This window comes from Anomaloglossus baeobatrachus, chromosome 12 (assembly GCF_048569485.1).
Source record: "Anomaloglossus baeobatrachus isolate aAnoBae1 chromosome 12, aAnoBae1.hap1, whole genome shotgun sequence".
NCBI lineage: Eukaryota > Metazoa > Chordata > Amphibia > Anura > Aromobatidae > Anomaloglossus > Anomaloglossus baeobatrachus.
Genome location: NC_134364.1, coordinates 131,757,921 through 131,782,625, shown reverse-complemented (window position 1 = coordinate 131,782,625; position 24,705 = coordinate 131,757,921). Strand labels below are relative to the sequence as shown.

At 49.5% G+C, this 24,705-nt stretch overlaps 1 protein-coding gene across 1 annotated transcript in view; it reads left to right on the top strand.

Moving 5' to 3' along the window:
- Nucleotides 1-244: 244 nt before the first annotated feature.
- Nucleotides 245-24,705, top strand: part of DLL4 (delta like canonical Notch ligand 4) — a 38,703-nt gene continuing 14,242 nt past the window's right edge. The window contains 10 exon segments of the mRNA XM_075330782.1: nucleotides 245-442; nucleotides 564-812; nucleotides 5,270-5,312; nucleotides 7,435-7,701; nucleotides 14,415-14,475; nucleotides 14,561-14,691; nucleotides 14,790-14,959; nucleotides 16,941-17,160; nucleotides 20,224-20,463; nucleotides 20,514-20,979. Of these exon segments, the coding sequence (XP_075186897.1) occupies nucleotides 383-442; nucleotides 564-812; nucleotides 5,270-5,312; nucleotides 7,435-7,701; nucleotides 14,415-14,475; nucleotides 14,561-14,691; nucleotides 14,790-14,959; nucleotides 16,941-17,160; nucleotides 20,224-20,463; nucleotides 20,514-20,979 (1,907 nt within the window). The 5' untranslated portion in view covers nucleotides 245-382.

The following is a 24,705-nucleotide window of genomic DNA, read 5'->3' as shown; positions in this document are numbered from 1 at the left end:
GACAGGCGGCCGTGCGGAGGGGCGGAGAGCGGCCACAGCACTGGGATTGGATTATTGGCGGGAGCTGCTCGCCACCGGACTGGATAGCACCTGTTACATGAGTTTGTGCGGAGCCGCTGTCCGGAGCCCGGTGTCTGCAGCTGTGCACGGAGCCGCTGTCCGGAGCCCGGTGTCTGCAGCTGTGCACGGAGCCGCTGTCCGGAGCCCGGTGTCTGCAGCTGTGCACGGAGCCGCTGTCCGGAGCCCGGTGTCTGCAGCTGTGCACGGAGCCGCTGTCCGGAGCCCGGTGTCTGCAGCTGTGCACGGAGCCGCTGTCCGGAGCCCGGTGTCTGCAGCTGTGCACGGAGCTGTCTGTCCGCCGCCTGTGTATCCCTGGGGGGAGATGAAGATGGAGCGCAGCCTGGTGTGGGGGCTGGCGGTGCTGGCGCTCGGGCTGCCGCAGGTAATGGGAGCCGTCCCCTGTATTCTCCCCAGGTCGCAGATCTGATCGCTCGGCTCTTGTCAGGTCGCAGCGTGTGTTGCAGCAGATCTGATCGCTCGGCTCTTGTGTGCTTCTCTCTAAGGTCGCCGGCTCCGGGGTCTTTCAGCTGCGACTGGACGCCTTTGTAAATAGCAACGGGACGTTGGCGGATGGGGGGTCGTGTGTGCCGGACTGCCGGACCTTCTTCAAGATCTGCCTGAAGCATTACCAAACCGTGGTGTCACCGGGGCCCTGCACATTCGGCAGCGTCGTCACCCCGGTGCTGGAGCCCGGCGCCTTCATAGACGGGCTGTCCAACCACGTCAGCCTGCCCTTCAACTTTACCTGGCCGGTGAGGAGACTGGGACCCCCCTACCCTGTATAAGGAGACCGGGACCCCCCTACCCTGTATAAGGAGACCGGGACCCCCCTACCCTGTATAAGGAGACAGGGACCCCCCCACACCCTGTATAAGGAGACAGGGACCCCCCCACACCCTGTATAAGGAGACAGGGACCCCCCCACACCCTGTATAAGGAGACAGGGACCCCCCCACACCCTGTATAAGGAGACAGGGACCCCCCCCACACCCTGTATAAGGAGACAGGGACCCCCCCACACCCTGTATAAGGAGACAGGGACCCCCCCACACCCTGTATAAGGAGACAGGGACCCCCCTACCCTGTATAAGGAGACAGGGACCCCCCCTACCCTGTATAAGGAGACAGGGACCCCCCTACCCTGTATAAGGAGACAGGGACCCCCCTACCCTGTATATAAAGACAGGGACCCCCCCCCCACACCCTGTATAAGGAGACAGGGACCCCCCCCCCCCCACACCCTGTATATGAAGACAGGGACCCCCCATGCCCTGTATATGAAGACAGGGACCCCCCATGCCCTGTATATGAAGACAGGGACCCCCCATGCCCTGTATATGAAGACAGGGACCCCCCATGCCCTGTATATGAAGACAGGGACCCCCCATGCCCTGTATATGAAGACAGGGACCCCCCATGCCCTGTATATGAAGACAGGGACCCCCCATGCCCTGTATATGAAGACAGGGACCGCCCATGCCCTGTATAAGGAGACAGGGACCACCCCCTACCCTGTAGACCTCTATATAAAGAGATGGGGACCCCCCTTTATATGGTGATGGGGACCCCATGTATGGCTCTGTGTCCTGGATGGTGAGGAGGCAGGGACCCCTTATCTAAGGAGCTATATTCCCTGGATGGTGAGGAGGCAGGGACCCCTGATGTAAGGATCTATATGCCCTGGATGGTGAGGAGGCAGGGACCCCTTATCTAAGGAGCTATATGCCCTGGATGGTGAGGAGGCAGGGACCCCCGATGTAAGGAGCTATATGTCCTGGATGGTGAGGAGGAAGGGACCCCTTATCTAAGGAGCTATATGCCCTGGGTGGTGAGGAGGAAGGGACCCCTTATCTAAGGAGCTATATGCCCTGGATGGTGAGGAGGCAGGGACCCCTTATCTAAGGAGCTATATGCCCTGGATGGTGAGGAGGCAGGGACCCCCGATGTAAGGAGCTATATGTCCTGGATGGTGAGGCGGCAGGGACCCCTTATCTAAGGAGCTATATGCCCTGGATGGTGAGGAGGCAGGGACCCCTTATCTAAGGAGCTATATGCCCTGGATGGTGAGGAGGCAGGGACCCCTTATCTAAGGAGCTATATGCCCTGGATGGTGAGGAGGCAGGGACCCCTTATCTAAGGAGCTATATGCCCTGGATGGTGAGGAGGCAGGGACCCCTTATCTAAGGAGCTATATGCCCTGGATGGTGAGGAGGCAGGGACCCCTTATCTAAGGAGCTATATGCCCTGGATGGTGAGGAGGCAGGGACCCCTTATCTAAGGAGCTATATGCCCTGGGTGGTGAGGAGGCAGGGACCCCTTATCTAAGGAGCTATATGCCCTGGGTGGTGAGGAGGCAGGGACCCCTTATCTAAGGAGCTATATGCCCTGGGTGGTGAGGAGGCAGGGACCCCTTATCTAAGGAGCTATATGCCCTGGGTGGTGAGGAGGCAGGGACCCCTTATCTAAGGAGCTATATGCCCTGGGTGGTGAGGAGGCAGGGACCCCTTATCTAAGGAGCTATATGCCCTGGGTGGTGAGGAGGCAGGGACCCCTTATCTAAGGAGCTATATGCCCTGGGTGGTGAGGAGGCAGGGACCCCTTATCTAAGGAGCTATATGCCCTGGGTGGTGAGGAGGCAGGGACCCCTTATCTAAGGAGCTATATGCCCTGGGTGGTGAGGAGGCAGGGACCCCTTATCTAAGGAGCTATATGCCCTGGATGGTGAGGAGGCAGGGACCCCTTATCTAAGGAGCTATATGCCCTGGGTGGTGAGGAGGAAGGGACCCCTTATCTAAGGAGCTATATGCCCTGGGTGGTGAGGAGGAAGGGACCCCTTATCTAAGGAGCTATATGCCCTGGATGGTGAGGAGGCAGGGACCCCCGATGTAAGGAGCTATATGCCCTGGATGGTGAGGAGGCAGGGACCCCCGATGTAAGGAGCTATATGCCCTGGATGGTGAGGAGGCAGGGACCCCTTATCTAAGGAGCTATATGCCCTGGGTGGTGAGGAGGCAGGTACCCCTTATCTAAGGAGCTATATGCCCTGGATGGTGAGGAGGCAGGGACTCCCCATCTAAGGAGCTATGTGCCCTGGATGGTGAGGAGGCAGGGACCCCTTATCTAAGGAGCTATATGCCCTGGATGGTGAGGAGGCAGAGACACCCAGTGTAAGAACCTGTGTCCTGGATGGTGAGGAGATGGGGACCTCCCGTCTAAGGAGCTATGTGTCCTGGCTGGTGAGGAGGCAGGGACCCCCTTGTGCATGGACCTGTGTCCTGGCTGGTGAGGAACCAGGGACCGACCTCCCCCCCCCCCATTTAGCCCTGTGTCCTGGCCGGTGAGGCGGCAGGGATCCCCAGTGCATGGACCTGTGTCCTGGCCAGTGAGGAGGCAGGGACCCCCCGTGTATGGACCTGTGTGTAGTGAGGAGGCAGGGACCCCCTGTGTAAGGACCTATGTGTTCTGGCCAGTGAGGAGGCAGGGACCCTTTGTGTATTGACCTGTGTGTCCTGGCCGGTGAGGAGGCAGGGATCCCCTGTGTACACCTGTGTCCTGGCCGGTGAGGAGGCAGTGACCCCCTGTGTACACCTGTGTCCTGGCCGGTGAGGAGGCAGGGACCCCCCGTGTATATGGAGCTGTGTGCTGGCCGGTGAGGAGGCAGGGACCCCCTGTATATGGAGCTGTGTCCTGGCCGGTGAGGAGGCAGAGACCCCCTGTGTACACCTGTGTGCTGGCCGGTGAGGAGGCAGGGATCCCCTGTGTACACCTGTGTGCTGGCCGGTGAGGAGGCAGGGACCCCCTGTATATGGAGCTGTGTCATGGCCGGTGAGGAGGCAGAGACCCCCTGTGTACACCTGTGTGCTGGCCGGTGAGGAGGCAGAGACCCCCTGTGTACACCTGTGTGCTGGCCGGTGAGGAGGCAGGGATCCCCTGTGTACACCTGTGTGCTGGCCGGTGAGGAGGCAGAGACCCCCTGTATATGGAGCTGTGTGCTGGCCGGTGAGGAGGCAGGGGCCCCCTGTGTACACCTGTGTGCTGGCCGGTGAGGAGGCAGGGACCCCCTGTGTACACCTGTGTGCTGGCCGGTGAGGAGGCAGGGACCCCCTGTGTACACCTGTGTGCTGGCCGGTGAGGAGGCAGGGACCCCCTGTGTACACCTGTGTGCTGGCCGGTGAGGAGGCAGGGACCCCCTGTGTACACCTGTGTGCTGGCCGGTGAGGAGGCAGGGGCCCCCTGTGTACACCTGTGTGCTGGCCGGTGAGGAGGCAGAGACCCCCTGTGTGCTGGCCGGTGAGGAGGCAGGGGCCCCCTGTATATGGATCTGTGTGCTGGCCGGTGAGGAGGCAGGGACCCCCCGTGTATATGGAGCTGTGTGCTGGCCGGTGAGGAGGCAGGTGCCCCCTGTGTACACCTGTGTGCTGGCCGGTGAGGAGGCAGGGACCCCTGTGTACACCTGTGTGCTGGCCGGTGAGGAGGCAGGGACCCCTGTGTACACCTGTGTGCTGGCCGGTGAGGAGGCAGGGACCCCTGTGTACACCTGTGTGCTGGCCGGTGAGGAGGCAGGGACCCCCTGTGTACACCTGTGTCCTGGCCGGTGAGGAGGCAGGGGCCCCCTGTGTACACCTGTGTGCTGGCCGGTGAGGAGGCAGGTGCCCCCTGTGTACACCTGTGTGCTGGCCGGTGAGGAGGCAGGTCTTCCCGCAGAGTACTCCCTATCTCTTGTCTCTTCGCAGCCTCCAGTGTAAACACACAAGGTCATATTTATGGTAAATACTCTCTATTTCCATAACACGGGCCGGATCCGCAGCACTTTACAGTCCGGGAAAGTATAATCTGCTTATTATAGAGTTCTACAACAAACAAAGCCTGGTGCCTGGGATCAGTGCCCGGGCCTCAGAGCTGACGCTCTACAGCGGCTCCCCGTGTACAGTAACCTGTGCTGCCGTCCGCTCGTGGTCCCGGCTGCTGTAGACAGTGTCCCCCGCCCCCACCATCCTCCCTGACAATAAACCAGAGGGCTTGCTTTAATTGAGATGTAAGCGGTAATACTATACGCAATTAGATTAATTAAACCGCGCAGGCGGCTGGTCATTACCACAAGCTTCTGAATGCTCCCTTATACGTCGCATGACCATTACTTTTGTTTCTCTTTTTTTTTATTTAATTTTTCTTATTAGTTTTTATTCATTTTTCTTTTTCTTTTCTTTAGAAAACCTTCTCTCTGATTGTTGAAGCGTTTCATAAACCTACAGGTAAATACGATCCCCACTAGAGGGCGCCGGAGCCTCACGATGCCGCCGCCGCTGCGCACCCAATATGTTTACATGCCGCTATACTTTCCTATTTATAAGAGACCTCCGTCGTTAACCTTGCCCTTAACTTAAATTCCCATTTCTACTTTCAAAACAAGCTGCTGTTGGATGGATTTTTTTTCGTGGCCTTACGTACCTAATCTCCAAAACAATTGCACTTCCTCCAGTTTATTTTTGGCGTGGGAAAGAAGTCCGCTCTTTGGTGAGAAAACCAGAAGTCTGCCAAATTGTCCTGACTGCCTTTTCCTGTATTTTACACCTTTTTTTTTTTTTTTTTTTTCTTTTAAATTCCGCCCTTTGGAAAAGAAATAATAGCTTTTGGATGTTTTGCTGACATAGAGGAAGAGAATATTTCAACAAAACAATTCTCACATTGAAACCTTTTCTTGAGGAAACAGACTTGGGCCCTCGCTCACCTTGGTGAACATTAGTCTTTAACATTAAGATCATGAAGCTTCAAAAATCAGCCATAAATAGAATTTGACTTTGTGAAATGTGTTTTTTTGTTTTTTGTTTTTTTTTTTTTTAATATCAATATTACACGTAAAAATAGGAAATTTTGGAATAGATGTAGAGATCTGCTTCCATCTCACCCTGGACTGATCATTCATTCTCAATTGGCAGTTCACATTTATTTATTTTTTCCATTACTTTTGATTAAAAAAACCTGTCCTCTTATAATCCTATGAAGAAATGTTCTCCATAGACTTTATTGAAGACTATAGCTGAGGTTTGGGGAGAACTTGCAGCTCATCCTTCCCTCTCTCTCCATAAAACTTTATAAGCACTAAGGCTATGTCCGCACGTTGCGTCGGAGTACCTGCAGTTTATTCTGCACCTTTTCCTTCCATTGGCTTTTGACCATTTTTCAGCACTAAATATGCATGCGTATTTACCGCGTTTTTAGTGCGTTTTCAGTGCTTTTTACCCGCGTTTTCACCTGCGTTTCTGCAGATGCGTTTTGTAGATCAAGACACTGAGAAATAAAGTTGAAATAGTTAAAAAGACTGAAAAAAGAGGAAAAAAAGGATACAATTAACTTTTAATAAAACTATATGGAAAATATGATTTTTAATGAAATAATAGCGGTTATGCACATTTTAACAGAAAAATAGGTAAAGTTTATTATTTTTTAGCATTTAAAGTGTGTGTGTGTGTGTGTTGTGTGTGTGGGAACATTATAACCCTTTAATTTTATGCCAGAAAAGCATGCGTTTTTGAAGCCAGAAAAGCAGGTAAAAAGCATGATAAACGCAGGAAAGTTGCTTTTGGTTGCATTTTGCCATTTCTCATTGACTCCAATGTTAAGGAAACGCTGTAGAAATGGCAAAAACAACTGACATGCTGCTTCTTTTTCAGCATGGTTTTTGACCCAAAATATGCAATTTAAACGCTGCAGAAAAAAAAGCAAAGTGCAGACAGGATTTCATCTTTTCCCATAGACTTTGCTTGAAAACAAAAACGCATGCGTTTTAGCGCAAAAACGCTGCCGCTAAAAACGCTGCGGAAACGTGGGAAAAAACGCAACGTGTGAACATAGCCTAACTGTTCTTTCCAATTGAGGACTGATGTACTTGGAGAACTTGCAGTACAGTCTACCTCATCCCCCCCCCCCTCCATAAAACTTTATAAGCACCAACAGTGGTCTTATTGAGACTATAACTGAGGTTTGGAGAGGACTTGCAGCTCATCCTTCTCTGTCCATAAAACTTTATAAGCACTAACTGTTCTCTTGGATTGAGGAGTGACGCACCTGCAGACCTTGCAGTGCAGTCTACCTCGTCCCCACTCGATAACACTTGATAAACACTAACTACCGTATCATCTACCGTATATAAGTCCTGATGGAGGAAGAAGCAGCTATCACTGATAAGACGTATTACAATGTTTATTTTGACGTGTACTAATGACTGGAACATGGCAAAAAAAAAAATAAAGTTGCGAAATGGGCAAGGGTTAAAAAACTCCAGCATAGAGTACGGCGGGCAGACTTCCCTATTGCGGTGCGTGCTTCTGTGAAGTATGATATTTTGATAATAAGCCTGGTTCTGTTTTCCCACAGGGGCGACCGCGAGGGAAGTTCTGGTCAGTGATTTTGTAATCCAGAAAACCCTTACCGTGGGTGAAGCTTGGTCCAGTGATCTGAAGATGGGGAGGCGAAACACCCAGCTGAGATATTCCTACAGAGTGGTGTGCAGCGAGCACTACTACGGGGAGAGCTGCTCCCGGCTCTGCAAGCCTCGCGACGATCGCTTTGGACACTACACATGTGAATCTGATGGCAACATTTCATGTCTGAGGGGATGGGAAGGCGACTACTGCTCAACACGTAAGGCTCTCAATAGTATCTACCGTACTAGTCAGAACTAGAGGACACTGCCTGTGAGCACCTCGGACTGGGCACTAGAGCGGGGCACTGCCTGTGAGCACCTCCGGACCGGGCACTAGAGTGGGGCACTGCCTGTGAGCACCTCCAGACCGGGCACTAGAGTGGGGCACTGCCTGTGAGCACCTCCAGACCGGGCACTAGAGCGGGGCACTGCCTGTGAGCACCTCCGGACCGGGCACTAGAGCGGGGCACTGCCTGTGAGCACCTCCAGACCGGGCACTAGAGCGGGGCACTGCCTGTGAGCACCTCCGGACCGGGCACTAGAGCGGGGCACTGCCTGTGACCACCTCCGGACTGGGCACTAGAGCGGGACACTGCCTGTGAGCACCTCCGGGCCAGGCACTAGAGCAGGGCACTGCCTGTGAGCACTTCCGGACCGGGCACTAGAGCGGGGCACTGCCTGTGAGCACCTCCGGGCCGGGCACTAGAGCGGGCAACACCTCCGGACCGGGCACTAGAGCGGGGCACTGCCTGTGAGCACCTCGGACTGGGCACTAGAGTGGGGCACTGCCTGTGAGCACCTCCGGGCCGGGCACTAGAGCGGGGCAGCACCTCCGGACCGGGCACTAGACTTCAGTCATCTTATAAATTCACCCTTTAATTGCTGAATAATATCTGTTCTCAGAGAAGCCTTATGCTCCAGTCCTTGCTCCGACGTCCAATTTGCTTCAGACAATTTAGCGTCCTTTATGCCTGAGACCTGCCAACACTGGAGGCTTGTCATTAGTGCCATGATAAACCTCCAATCTGTAGCTCATTCAGCTGCTCATTGCCCGCACCCCTCCCAAAAATGAAAGGGTAATGTGCGTGGTGTAGAAATCAGGATGGTTTGTGTAATGACACGTTCTGCCTCGGGGTCTCCTATTCACAGACTAGAATGAGCCCTCATTAACCTAATGAACTACTCACTCTTACACTTTAATATCCATGATCTTATTTTCCTCTATCCATAATATGGAAGCCTGGAGAATTGCTCTGGAGGGGCATGGAGCGGAGGACGGGGGTTACATACCGTACTGCTCACACGGGTGTAGGGAGTCATGGCCAAGATCCTTAACACTTCCATCCCTTTATAAGCTGGACAGTGTTTCTATCTTATAGTATATTTCACGCTGTTCCCTTTTTTTTTTTTCTTTTGTATTTTTCATGCATATATTCATGCAGTTCCCATATATGAAAAATGCCTGAAGGACATACTACAAAAAATAAAATATATTTAAAAAAAATATTTTATTTTAGTATGCATTGTCCATATAAATGAGAAATACATACTACAAAGTGTGTATGTAAAATAATATATATATATATATATATATATATATATATATATATTTTATTTTTTTTATTTATTTTATTTTTTTACCTAGTATGTATTTTTCATATGCTGAAGCATAAAAAAATTCATAACAAGAAAATATGTATATCATTTTTATTGTAATTTTTTATGCTTTTTCATATATGAAAAAATACTAGGTAAAAAAAATAAATAAAATACATTTATAGATTTTTTTTTTTTTTTTTTTTTTTTTTTTTTTTGCACCTACTGAAAAAGTATAACCTTTACAATAAAATATTCATTGAGAGATTTATTTATATATATATATATATATCTCCGATATGTTGTGTATATACCCTGTCCCTCCGATATGTTGTGTGTATATACCCTGTCCCTCCGATATGTTGTGTGTATATACCCTGTTCCTCTGATATGTTGTGTGTGTATATACCCTGTCCCTCTGATATGTTGTGTGTGTATGTACCCTGTCCCTCCGATATGTTGTGTGTATATACCCTGTTCCTCCAATATGTTGTGTATATACCCTGTCCCTCCGATATGTTGTGTGTATATACCCTGTCCCTCCGATATGTTGTGTATATATACCCTGTCCCTCCGATATGTTGTGTGTGTATATACCCTGTCCCTCCGATATGTTGTGTATATACCCTGTCCCTCCGATATGTTGTGTATATATACCCTGTCCCTCCGATATGTTGTGTGTGTATATACCCTGTCCCTCCGATATGTTGTGTATATATACCCTGTCCCTCTGATATGTTGTGTGTGTGTATATACCCTGTCCCTCTGATATGTTGTGTGTGTATATACCCTGTCCCTCCGATATGTTGTGTGTATATACCCTGTTCCTCCAATATGTTGTGTATATACCCTGTCCCTCCGATATGTTGTGTGTATATACCCTGTCCCTCCGATATGTTGTGTGTATATACCCTGTCCCTCCAATATGTTGTGTGTGTGTGTATATACCCTGTTCCTCCGATATGTTGTGTATATACCCTGTCCCTCCGATATGTTGTGTGTGTATATACCCTGTCCCTCTGATATGTTGTGTGTGTATATACCCTGTCCCTCCGATATGTTGTGTGTATATACCCTGTCCCTCCGATATGTTGTGTGTGTGTGTGTGTGTATATACCCTGTCCCTCCGATATGTTGTGTGTGTGTGTATATACCCTGTCCCTCCGATATGTGGTGTGTGTGTGTGTGTGTATATACCCTGTCCCTCCGATATGTTGTGTATATATACCCTGTCCCTCTGATATGTTGTGTATATATACCCTGTCCCTCTGATATGTTGTGTATATATACCCTGTCCCTCTGATATGTTGTGTATATATACCCTGTCCCTCCGATATGTTGTTTATACCCTGTCCCTCCGATATGTTGTGTATACCCTGTCCCTGTGATATGTTGTGTGTGTATATACCCTGTCCCTCCGATATGTTGTGTGTGTGTGTATATACCCTGTCCCTCTGATATGTATGTGTGTGTGTGTGTGTATGTATGTATGTATGTATGTATGTATGTATGTATATAATATATATATATATATATATATATATATATATATATATATATATATATATATATATATATATATATATATATATATATATATATATACCCTGTCCCTCTGATATATGTTGTGTGTGTGTATATATATATAATATATATACCCTGTCCCTCTGATATGGTGTGTGTGTGGGTATATGTGTGTATATATATATATATATATATATATATATATATATATATATATATATATATATATATATATATATATATATATATATATATATATATATATATATATATATATATACACACACACAACATATCAGAGGGACAGGGGGTATATATATATATATATATATATATATATATATATATATATATACACAGTTAGGTCCAGAAATATTTGGACAGTGACACAAGTTTTGTTATTTTAGCTGTTTACAAAAACATGTTCAGAAATACAATTATATATATAATATGGGCTGAAAGTGCACACTCCCAGCTGCAATATGAGAGTTTTCACATCCAAATCGGAGAAAGGGTTTAGGAATCATAGCTCTGTAATGCATAGCCTCCTCTTTTTAAAGGGACCAAAAGTAATTGGACAAGGGACTCTAAGGGCTGCAATTAACTCTGAAGGCGTCTCCCTCGTTAACCTGTAATCAATGAAGTAGTTAAAAGGTCTGGGGTTGATTACAGGTGTGTGGTTTTGCATTTGGAAGCTGTTGCTGTGACCAGACAACATGCGGTCTAAGGAACTCTCAATTGAGGTGAAGCAGAACATCCTGAGGCTGAAAAAAAAGAAAAAATCCATCAGAGAGATAGCAGACATGCTTGGAGTAGCAAAATCAACAGTCGGGTACATTCTGAGAAAAAAGGAATTGACTGGTGAGCTTGGGAACTCAAAAAGGCCTGGGCGTCCACGGATGACAACAGTGGTGGATGATCGCCGCATACTTTCTTTGGTGAAGAAGAACCCGTTCACAACATCAACTGAAGTCCAGAACACTCTCAGTGAAGTAGGTGTATCTGTCTCTAAGTCAACAGTAAAGAGAAGACTCCATGAAAGTAAATACAAAGGGTTCACATCTAGATGCAAACCATTCATCAATTCCAAAAATAAACAGGCCAGAGTTACATTTGCTGAAAAGCACCTCATGAAGCCAGCTCAGTTCTGGAAAAGTATTCTATGGACAGATGAGACAAAGATCAACCTGTACCAGAATGATGGGAAGAAAAAAGTTTGGAGAAGAAAGGGAACGGCACATGATCCAAGGCACACCACATCCTCTGTAAAACATGGTGGAGGCAACGTGATGGCATGGGCATGCATGGCTTTCAATGGCACTGGGTCACTTGTGTTTATTGATGACATAACAGCAGACAAGAGTAGCCGGATGAATTCTGAAGTGTACCGGGATATACTTTCAGCCCAGATTCAGCCAAATGCCGCAAAGTTGATCGGACGGCGCTTCATAGTACAGATGGACAATGACCCCAAGCATACAGCCAAAGCTACCCAGGAGTTCATGAGTGCAAAAAAGTGGAACATTCTGCAATGGCCAAGTCAATCACCAGATCTTAACCCAATTGAGCATGCATTTCACTTGCTCAAATCCAGACTTAAGACGGAAAGACCCACAAACAAGCAAGACCTGAAGGCTGCGGCTGTAAAGGCCTGGCAAAGCATTAAGAAGGAGGAAACCCAGCGTTTGGTGGTGTCCATGGGTTCCAGACTTAAGGCAGTGATTGCCTCCAAAGGATTCGCAACAAAATATTGAAAATAAAAATATTTTGTTTGGGTTTGGTTTATTTGTCCAATTACTTTTGACCTCCTAAAATGTGGAGTGTTTGTAAAGAAATGTGACAATTCCTACAATTTCTATCAGATATTTTTGTTCAAACCTTCAAATTAAACGTTACAATCTGCACTTGAATTCTGTTGTAGAGGTTTCATTTCAAATCCAATGTGGTGGCATGCAGAGCCCAACTCGCCAAAATTGTGTCACTGGCCAAAGATTTCTGGACCTAACTGTATATATATCTATATCTCTATATATATAATACCCTGTCCCTCCGATATGTTGTGTGTATATACCCTGTCCCTCTGATATGTTGTGTGTATATACCCTGTCCCTCCGATATGTTGTGTATATACCCTGTCCCTCCGATATGTTGTGTGTATATACCCTGTCCCTCCGATATGTTGTGTGTATATACCCTGTCCCTCCGATATGTTGTGTGTATATACCCTGTCCCTCCGATATGTGTTGTGTATATACCCTGTCCCTCCGATATGTGTTGTGTATATACCCTGTCCCTCCGATATGTTGTGTGTATATACCCTGTCCCTCCGATATGTTGTGTGTATATATATACCCTGTCCCTCCGATATGGCTGTGGCGTCAGTGGTGAGACGAGAACACTGAATAGGCTGTGGCGAGTTTTGCTAGCAACAGACTTGTTTTTGTGACCACACCGGAGCGGGTGTAGGACCTACTGGACTGTTTGTTTTTTCTTCACTTTGTGACTCCTTTACAGTTTGCGCTTTGTTGTGATGAAGCATAGTGTATGTTCTCCGTCCTATATGTGAGCTGATACTGCTGAAGGGTGTAGCTGTGGCACTCCCGGGGTTCCTAGGAGCTCTGATCTCAGAGGCGCCGCTCACATCAGCTGGATTTTGCCGCAAAACCATATTCCGTACAAATGCGTTTCAGCTCGGTTCACCTCCAGTGGCGTTGCGGGGGGATGTGGTCACATGCGGTTGCGTGCGTCATACGTGGCCGCACCTTGCTGTGATTCCATTGCAGGTGAATTGAGCTGAAACGCATTTGTACCGGATCCAGTTTTGCGGTAAAATCCCGCTGATGTGAGCAGTATATTGCTCAGTAATAGATCTGCAGGTGGCACAGCGCCCCCCGTGATCAGTGCTGTGTACTGTAAGCGCCCTCACTTGTGTACACTGCAGGTGATGTATTAAAAACATCAGATTGTCATGGGGGACTGAAGGACGGATTCTTAGTGAACGCCTTCTGCAGACTATGGCAGGCACAGGCTGCAAAAGGGTTAATAAACCCCCCTTCTCCCTGGACGTGTGTGAGCCGCGCGCTGTGTTTGTGGCGCTCTTTTAGCGCTCCGGGGTCAAGTGTAATGTGGCCGCCCGGGTGGCTTGTGCAGCGGCGGCGGCACGCGTCCTTATTGTTATCCTTGGCATTAGAGAACAGCTGTAGTGAGGAGGGAGGGACGCGGCGGCCACAACGGGAGCAGCTGTTATCTCCCGGAGACTGGGGACGAGGGCGGACCAGCCGTTGTTCAGAGTCACCCAGGCATTAAATCAGGCCCTTGTAAGCGGCAAAATCCATGTCACACACTGGGGCTTAACAGCAAGGGCGGCAAATGAAGCTGCTGTTCCTCTCCGCTGACAGCGCGGAGCTCAGACGTGTGCCGAGGGACTGACGACAGCCACTGCTTAGGAAAAGACCACTTTGTTTGACCCATAAGTTTCCGATTTATCACTGCTTTTCACTCCTTGGGCATAAAACGAAGCTTTCAGGATCCAGAACACCTGTAAAACCTCTTTCCATAGGTCAGTGATGAGACCCTACCCTGGGGTATGGGGACAGGCTGGATACCAGCAAGGCCAAGGCAGATCACAGGAAACGGCACTGGCCGGGTGCAAGCCCTATAGGGGCAAAGTCATGTGGGACATCCAGTGGGGTTAGATATGATGTGCGTAGTGCCGAACCGTATACACTGAGTATATGTAATGTACTGTCGTGTGCGGACAGACCTCCCGGATCCGGGCACTAATCATGGCCAATATTGTATGTTTCCACAGCAATATGTCTGGATGGGTGCAGCGAGCAGAATGGCTTCTGTAACAGCCCAGGGGAGTGCTCGTGAGTATATATTCTATACAAGCTTTACATTATTGTTGTGTCCTGTGCATTATTAGATCCCTATTGTCTTAAATTGACATTTCAGCTGCCGTCCTGGCTGGCAGGGTCGTTACTGCAACGAGTGCATTCCCCACGCTGGATGCCGGCACGGGACATGCCAAGCCCCATGGCAGTGCTCCTGCTACGAAGGCTGGGGAGGCCTCTTCTGCGATCAGGGTGAGTGTGTGACTGCTATTTCATTGATTTCTGTCATTCTTGCTTGATTATTGGCTTACCCTGTTTTTTGTGGGTTTTTTTTTTGGTTCTTTTTCCAGATTTAAACTATTGCACTCACCATAAACCCTGCAAAAACGGCGCCACCTGTATGAACACCGGTCAGGGAAGTTACACTTGTTCTTGCCGACCTGGCTACACTGGAGTGAACTGTGATGAGAAGATCAACGAGTGCGACAGCAATCCTTGCCGAAACGGAGGCAGTTGCACGGTAAGTGAAAGTGTAAGGGTACGCTCCCACAAGGGTATGAATCGGACGAGTGCAATGCGAGAAAATAGCGTATCGCACTCGGACCAATGTTTGTCAATGAGGGAGAGCAGATGGTCAGCAGCATGCTGCGATTGTCTGCAAGAGCTGTCACCCGCACCCATACAAGTCTATGGGTGCGAGTGAATCATCGGACTGTACTCGGATGACATCTGACTGCAGTGCGATAATCGCATCAGCTGACAATGGAGGAGATGGGGAGATTAATCCCGCCCCCTCCTCCACAGATCCCGCCCCCTCCTCCGCAGCTGCAGGATCATGTCACAGTTGCGTGACACTTGGCTCACCCTGGCAGCTCAGCGGGAGCCGAGGGTCAATAGCATATTACATCTGATGCTATACATTCGTGTGAATCCAGCCTAAGGCCCCCTTCACATGTCTGTGTCTCCGGTACGTGTTTGGTCCGTTTCCTCACGTATTGGAGACACGGGCACACGTAGACCCATTAAAATCAATGGGTCTGCGCTCATGTGCGTGTTTTGCCATGGACAGTGTGTCCGTGTGGAGCATACGTGTGCTCCACACGTAGACATGTCTGTTTTTTTTTCTCTGGCATCACGGGTGTCACACAGACCGCACGGATGTGATCCGTGTGACATGCACCGAAGAAAACACACGTGTCTGAATTAAAATTAATTTTTATAATCGCCTTCTCCAGCGCTGCTGTCACTTGCTTCCAACCCTGCTCATTATGCTCATCATATATTCATTGCACGGAGGACCGGAAGCAGCAGTGGGGAGTCGGCAGGGCCAGAGACAGTAGATCAGCACCACGGACAGGTGAGCAGAAAGTTCCTGTTCTCCGTGTGTTATCATGGATAGCACACTGAGAACACACGTGTGCCACAAACACGGCACACGGAGGGTCATACGCACCTTTCACACGTCCGTGAAAAACGTGCGTGATTTTCCCAGACGTGTGAAAGAGGCCTAAATGTGAGTTCAGACGTTGCAGCGAGGGGCCCAAGAAGTGAGCGGCCACGTCCACCTCCAAAGCTGCTGGAGTGTTTGCATTACGATGAGATATTGGGCTGCAATCTGCCCATGGATCGGATTTTGCACAGTCTCCTCTGTCTGCTCCTGTGTACCCACATCAAATATTACAAAAGAAGAAGAGTAGCCTCTATTTTCCCCACACCACGGCTAGTAGGGAAAAGGACGGAGCAGTCAAACTGGCGACACCCTAACCGGATCTGGGAACCTTCACCTCGTTAGGATGAGCTGACACAGAGGCTCAATGTCTGACAATGTTTCCGTAATCCTCTACCTAAGGCCTGACTCAGATCGCACGCATTTTTATTTTATTTGTATTGTTGCATATGAGAATCAGTGATCATAAAAAACAAATTCACATCTGATCCAAAATCCTGGACTTATTTATCAATATACCGTTCTTCTTTCCTAAAACTGCACCCTACAAAGCCAGTGGTTTCTGTACAGTGCTCTCCATTACTACCGAACTGATACACTAGATTCGCCATCGATTGCAATCAGGAGTTTACAAGAAACCACAATGTTTTTTATTTTTTTGCTTCTTGTACATATTAGACATTTTTGACATGCGACCTATTGACTTTTGCCTGCATCCAATCTACGGAGGTGTACAGTCCGCGTTCCCTGTCTTTTCGGATGGCCGCCCTTGTCCTTGCATTCTCCCTCGCCTCTTTGTGTCGTCAGCTCGTCAGACTAGAATTTCTTTTGCTGGTGTTTGCACTATCAACACCTCGCCTGTGTAACGCATGGGTAAATGGTGTTTGCAGGGCTGTATTGTTTATACACCGCAGCCGTGGCCGCACATTTGTACTCTGATGCTTAGGAAACTTTGCCCTGCGCTGCCTTTATTATTAGAAATGCCTTGGCAGCAGCGAGCTGCGTCTTCACATACATAGAACATCTAATTTTGTCTTTTCTTGTTTGTGTTTAGGATGGTGAAAGCGGTTACGTCTGTGAATGTCCTCAAGGATATTATGGAAGCCACTGTGAACACAGTGTACTAAACTGCGCCGATTCCCCGTGCTTTAATGGCGGCACATGTAGAGAACGGGAAATGGGGGCCAGTTACGCTTGTCAGTGCCCCCTGGGGTACACTGGTTCCAACTGTGAAAAGAAAGTGGACCGGTGCATCAACAATCCTTGTCTGAATGGTATGTATTCATATTACTGGAATGCTTCACAAATATTGGCAAAATTGCACATAATCGATCAGGAGTCTGTATGGTAAGATGTATGACGGAAACGTGATTGACCCAATAATAGTCAGTGGGGTTTGTCAGGCACTGCTATTTGGCATTTAACCCTAGAACACGCAACCATAGAAATCTACCATAGAAAACAAGTGACCTAGCCGGCCTGCGAGGCCCAGGTATGCGTTTTGGGGTTAAGCAGTTTGTTCTGCCGCCATGGTGTGAACTGTGATATTCCTGTAACTCCCAGTGTAGCTCAGACGCTCGGTAATTGCCATTATCTATGCCTGGACAGATATTTCCTACTACAGCCATGAAAATAAAATCCTTAGGGGTACTTTGCACGCTGCGACATCACTAGCTGATGCTGCGATGCCGAGCGCGATAGTCCCCGCCCCCGTCGCACATGCAATATCTTGTGATTGCTGCCAGAACATTATCGCTACGGCAGCTTCACATGCACTCACCTGCCCTGCGACGTCGCTCTGGCCGGCGACCCGCCTGCTTCCTAAGGGGGCGGGTCGTGCGTCGTCACAGCGACGTCACACGGCAGGCGACCAATAGGAGCGGAGGGGCGGAGATGAGCGGGACTTAAACATCCCGCCCACCTCCTTCCTTCCGCATTGTCGGTGGACGCAGGTTGGAGATGTTCCTCGCTCCTGCGGCTTCATTCACAGTGATGTATGGTGCTGCTGCAGGAACGAGGAACAACATCGCATCTCCTATTGGTGCGACATTATGGAAATGACCGAGGCTACACAGATCACCGATTTACGACGCTTTTGCGATCATTTATCGGCGCATCTAGGCTTTACACGTTGCGACGTCGTTACCTGCACCGGATGTGCGTCACTTTCGATTTGACCCCGACGAGATCGCAGTAGCGATGTCGCAACGTGCAAAGTACCCCTTAGGCCATGTGCCCACGGGAGATCGTACCTGCGGACTTTTCTGCAGGTATTTACTCAGGTTCGCGCAGCAACTCCTCTGAATCCGCAGCTATCCATTGTTGCGGTATTTCTGCGGAGTTGTTGCGGTAAACCGGCGGATTTCCCACCCTGTATCTCCATGGTGGAAAGGCAGGAATTCCGCAGATATTTCTGCATGAATAATTGACATGCAGTATGTGTGGCTGCGGGAAATCCACAGCATATTCCACGGCCGCACATACTGCAGCATGGACACAGACACATGGGGAGTGTCTGTACTTGTGTAAATCTGCGGATTTATCTGGAAAATCTAGAAAATCTGCAGGTTTTCCTCAGCAAAATCCGCAGTTCCTTTCTCCTGTGGGCACATGGCCTTATGTATCATGTTTAGATACTAACTTTGGTTTTGTTGGATTATATATTTATACTTCCACAACTTCCACTATATCACGTGTGTAATATATACAGTATATCGCAAAAGGGAATATACACTCCTCACATTTTTGTAAATATATCTTTCATGGGACAACACTGAAGATCTGACACTATGATACGATGTAAAGCAATCAGTGTATGCTTTGTATCCCAGTGTAAATTTGTGGTGCCTTCTAAATTACTCAGCACACAGCCATTAATATCTAAACTGCTGGCCACAAAAGTGAGTACACCCCTAAGTGAAAATAGCCAAATGAGGCATCTGACTCATTTGTGTAACAAGGTCTCAGGTGTGGTAAATTTGGTGTTATCACTCACACCCTCTCATACTGGCCACCGGAAGTTCAACATGGCAAAGAATTCTGAGGTTCTGAAAAAAATGGCCAATGCTATAAGAAGATTGTCACCACTCTGAAACTGAGCTGCAGCATGGCGGCCAAGACCATACAGTGGTTTAACAAGACAGGATCCACTCAGAACTGGCCTTGCCATGGCCGACCACAGAAGCTGAGTGCACGTGATCAGCGTCATATCCAGAGGTCGTCTTCTCAACATAAACATACGAGTGCTGCCAGCATTGCTTGCAGAGGTGGAGGGTCCGCCTGTCAGTGCTCAGGCCATAAGGCGCCCACTGCATCAAACTGATCTACATGGCTGTTGTCCCAGATTGGAAGTCTCTTTCTAGCGATAATGAACAAGAGAGCCTGAAAACAGGTTGCTGAAGACAAGCGGACTAAGGACATGGATTACTGGAACCTGTCCTGTAGTCTTGGTTTAGGTGTGTGTGTGTGTGTGTGTGTGTGTGTGTGTGTGTCAACAACCAGGTGAGGAGTACAAAGACAAGTGTGTCCTGCCTACAGTCAGGCATGGTGGTGGGAATGTCATGGTTTGGAGCTGCATGAGTGCTGCCGGCTGTGGGGAGCTACAGTTCATTGTGGGAACCATGAATGCCAACATGTACTGTGACATACTGAAGCAGAATATGACCCACTCCCTTTAGAAAGATTGCTGCAGGGCTGTATTTCAACATAACCCCAAACACCCCTCTAAGCCAACCTCAGACTTCCTAAAGAAACAGAGGATAAAGCATGTCTCCACACTTAAGCCCTTTTGAACATCTTTGGGTCCTCCTCAAACGTGAGATGGAGGAGCACAAGGTCTCTAACATCCACCAGCTCTGTTATGTCGTCATGGAGGATGAAGAGGATCCACCGGCTCCTGTGAGGTTCTAGAGACCTCCAGGCCCAAGAGAGTTAAGGCAGTGCTGGAAAATAATGGTGGCCACACAAAACATTCACACTTTGGGCACGATTTGGCCCTTTTCTCTTAGAGGTGAAGGTACTTTACATTGTTTCAATGTGCTATATCTTCAGTGTTGTCCTATAAGATACTGTATATCCTCAAACATGTGTTACTTTCTGCTACATTCATAGCATGGGCCATTTTGTTAAATCTTAAAGTGAAAACCAAGAAAAAAAAACCCCGAATAATTCAAGACAAACAGTAACTTTGGGAGGGGGAATAAACCTCACAACTCGGGGTGTGTCACACACATGAGGCCCATTCTAGTAATGTCTTTGTTACCGGTTGTGGCGTCGTACAGTAGACATGCGGCCACGGTTTTGGAGCGCTCCTAACCTTGCGTGTTAATGTTTTCCAGGAGGCCAGTGCTATATCCTTCACTACAATCCGCTGTGCCGCTGTCGCATGGGATATACCGGCCTAACGTGTGCCGTTAATATGAACGTGTGCGCTAAGAATCCCTGCTCTAATGGAGGCACCTGCTATGACAGTAATGGTGACTTTGGATGCACGTGTCCTCCAGGATTTACCGGGAAGTCGTGTGATCAGAAAATCAAGGACGAGTGTAGTGGCAACCCCTGCAGGAACGGAGGAACCTGCCATTTTGTGCCTTCTGAAAAAATAGTGGCAACCCCTGCAGGAACGGAGGAACCTGCCATTTTGTGCCTTCTGAAAAAAGCACCATATGTCTTTGTCCTCCTGGTCTCATGGGAAGCCGGTGCGAGTTTCCAGTGGACCGGGACTTTCCTTGGGTGGCGGTCTTCATGGGCGCTGGCATGGTGGGACTCCTGGTTTTGCTGTGTATGATCTTTATTTTGGTAAGACATTTCCGTCAGAGACCGATGCAGGACACCAAGACTATGAATAATTTATCAGACTTCCAGAAAGACAACTTAATACCAGCCTCACAGCTGAAAAATATCAATAAAAAGAAGGACTTGGAGGTGGACTGTGGGCTGGAGAAGACCAACTACAAGCTGAAAAACTACCCACTAGACTGCAATCTAGCCAATGGCCTTCTCGGAGGGGTCATGAATGGAATAGGAAAAACGGACAAGTTCCACAATAGTGAAAAGTGTTTAGAAGAAGAGAAGTTCCCTCTCCGTCTGCACAGGTGAGGCATTGTGTATATGGCCGGGGATAGGTGTTGCTGCTACATTGTTGTAGCCAACGTCAGTGTTGCCTTCCGTCAGGCTGCGTAAAGGGCACTTTACACGCTGCGATATCGCTAGTGAGTGTACCCGCCCCCGTCAGTTGTGCGTCACGGGCAAATCGCTGCCCGTGGCGCACAACATCGCTAACACCCATCACACGGCTTACCTTCCCTGCGTTGTCACTGTGGCCGGCGATCCGACTCCTTTCTAAGGGGGCGGTTCGTGCGACATCACAGCGACGTCATATGGCAGCCGTCCAATAGCAGAGGAGGGGAGGAGATGAGCGGCCGGAACATCCCGCCCACTTCCTTCCTTCCTCATTGCCGGTGGACGCAGGTAAGGAGATGTTCGTCGTTCCTGCGGTGTCACATATAGCGATGTGTGGTGCCTCAGGAACGACAAACAACATCGCACCTGCAGCAGCAACAATATTATGAAAAGGAGCGACGTATCAACGATTTTTTTTTTTTGCCGTTTTTGCGATCGTTGATCGTCGCTCCTTGGTGTCACACGCTGCAATGTCGCTAACGGCGCCGGATGTGCATCACTAACGACGTGACCCCGACGATATATCGGTAGCGATGTCGCAGCGTGTAAAGCCCCTTTAAGAGGACTTAAAAAGCACTGATAGGACCTTATAATATACATATAGTTGTGTATTTATAAAACCCCATATATAATAATAATAATAATAATAATAATATTTATTCATTTATATAGCGCTATTCCACAGCGCTTTACATACATTGGCAACACTGTCCCCATTGGGGCTCACAATCTAAATTCCCTATCAGTATTTTTTTGGAGTGTGGGACGAAACCCACGAAAAACATAGGGAGAACATACAAACTCCTTGCAGATGGTGTCCTTGGTGGCATTTGAACCCAGGACCCCAGCGCTGCAAGACTGCAGTGCTAACCACTGAGCCACCACAAGACTGCAGTGCTAACCACTGAGCCACCATAAGACTGCAGTGCTAACCACTGAGCCACCACGAGAATGCAGTGCTAACCACTGTGCCGCCCATATATTAATACTTGTTATTATAATTGGGAGGTTGCCAGTCTTTAATGGAACTGCCATAGTTGGCTTTTCTTTAAAGCTGAACATTCCCCAATCCACCTAGGTCAATGCATTCGAATTCCCATGCAGACTTGTAGGAATGGGTCACTGTGCCCTATGGAAAAAGCACTACTTGTCTGTTTTCATGTTTCAGGCCTCTGCCACACTTATGTGACAAAACATAACGTTTTTGTCACATACGTGTTAAAGGGGTGGTTTGCTTCCCGTGTGCCGTGTTTATGGCACATATGTGTTCTCCGTGTGTCATATGTAATAACACACGAGAACGGAAAGCCCCGCCTTACCTTTTTCTTCCGGAGCTGTCTGTGGTGCTGAATGACAGTGTCCGGCCCAGGCCACGCCCCGCTAACGCTGCTTCCGGCCCCCAGTGAAGGAGATGCGTTGTTCAAATCACTGGGGGACGGATGCAGGGGACAGGCGCGGCAGAGACTGCAGGACTCGTGGAGGTGAGTGTGTGTTTTTTTATTTTTTTCTTTTTAACCTGACACGTGTGTTTCTCTGGCGCGTGTCACACGGGCCCGCATCCACACTACATCCGTGTTCTATGGGTGCGGGCCGTGTGACACCCGTGCTGCCGGAGCAACACTGACATGTCAGCGTATGGAACTCACGGAGACACATTCCGTTCCTAAATACTTACGTGTCTCCTAACCATTGGGATTACCTAAGTCCCCGTGTGTGTGTCTCCGGTACGTGTACAAAATGGCAAACATGGACCTGAGGCACGGATGTGTGACAGAGGCCTCAAGGAGTCTGCACTCACAAGCACTGGCACGGCGGGACCCCTGGTTTTATGGTCTGTGACTAGTGTTGAGTGAGTAGTTGACTATTCGCACTTGCTATGCTGTTAGTCAGTACTGTCTGCTACTCGCATATTCATTATGAATAGTGTGCGTAGTGTAAGTCAATGGGAAATACTCAATAAGTAGCGAGTAACCTGAAAGCCGTACTATTCGCTACTCGCACGAAAAGTATGTCTTTCGGGTTACTCACTACTTAGTGAGAATTTCCCATTGACTTACATTGTGCCCGCTACTCGTAACGGATATGCAAGAAGTGGACAGTACTGGCTAACAGCATAGCGAGTGTGAATAGTCAACTACTCGCTCAACACTATGTATATCTACTATTGTGAGACTTTACTCAGGAGCCGATGCAGGACACTAACACTGTTAGATATATATTGGCATTCCTGTGCAGTTGGTGGGGTTATGGCAGCCGGTACATGATTTCTGCCGGTCCTGTTCAGGTGGCTGAGGCGGCAGTGTGTGAAGAGCTGGATCGGGCGGCAGTGTGTGAAGAGCTGCATCGGGCGGCAGTGTGTGAAGAGCTGCATCGGGCGGCAGTGTGTGAAGAGGTGGATGAGGAGGCAATGTTTGTGAAGAGGTGGATCGGGCGGCTGTGTGTGAAGAGGTGGATCAGGCGGCAGTGTGTGTGAAGAGGTGGATCGGGCGGCAGTGTGTGAAGAGGTGGATGAGGCGGCAGTGTGTGTGAAGAGGTGGATCGGGCGGCAGTGTGTGTGAAGAGGTGGATGAGGCGGCAGTGTGTGTGAAGAGGTGGATCGGGCGGCAGTGTGTGTGAAGAGGTGGATCGGGCGGCAGTGTGTATGAAGAGGTGGATCGGGCGGCAGTGTGTGAAGAGGGGGATCGGGCGGCAGTGTGTGAAGAGGTGGATCGGGCGGCAGTGTGTGAAGAGGTGGATCGGGCGGCAGTGTGTGTGTGAACAGGTGGATCGGGCGGCAGTGTGTGTGAACAGGTGGATCGGGCGGCAGTGTGTGAAGAGGTGGATCGGGCGGCAGTGTGTGAAGAGGTGGATCGGGCGGCAGTGTGTGTGTGAAGAGGTGGATCGGGCGGCAGTGTGTGTGTGAAGAGGTGGATCGGGCGGCAGTGTGTGAAGAGGTGGATCGGGCGGCAGTGTGTGAAGAGGTGGATGAAGAGGCAGTGTGTGAAGAGGTGGATGAAGAGGCAGTGTGTGTGTAGAGGTGGCTGAGGCGGCAGTGTGTGAAGAGGTGGATGAAGAGGCAGTGTGTGTGTAGAGGTGGATCGGGCGGCAGTGTGTGAAGAGGTGGATCGGGCGGCAGTGTGTGAAGAGGTGGATCGGGCGGCAGTGTGTGAAGAGGTGGATCGGGCGGCAGTGTGTGAAGAGGTGGATCGGGCGGCAGTGTGTGAAGAGGTGGATCGGGCGGCAGTGTGTGAAGAGGTGGATCGGGCGGCAGTGTGTGAAGAGGTGGATCGGGCGGCAGTGTGTGAAGAGGTGGATCGGGCGGCAGTGTGTGAAGAGGTGGATCGGGCGGCAGTGTGTGAAGAGGTGGATCGGGCGGCAGTGTGTGAAGAGGTGGATCGGGCGGCAGTGTGTGAAGAGGTGGATCGGGCGGCAGTGTGTGAAGAGGTGGATCGGGCGGCAGTGTGTGTGAAGAGGTGGATCGGGCGGCAGTGTGTGTGAAGAGGTGGATCGGGCGGCAGTGTGTGTGAAGAGGTGGATCGGGCGGCAGTGTGTGTGAAGAGGTGGATCGGGCGGCAGTGTGTGTGAAGAGGTGGATCGGGCGGCAGTGTGTGAAGAGGTGGATCGGGCGGCAGTGTGTGTGAAGAGGTGGATGAGGCGGC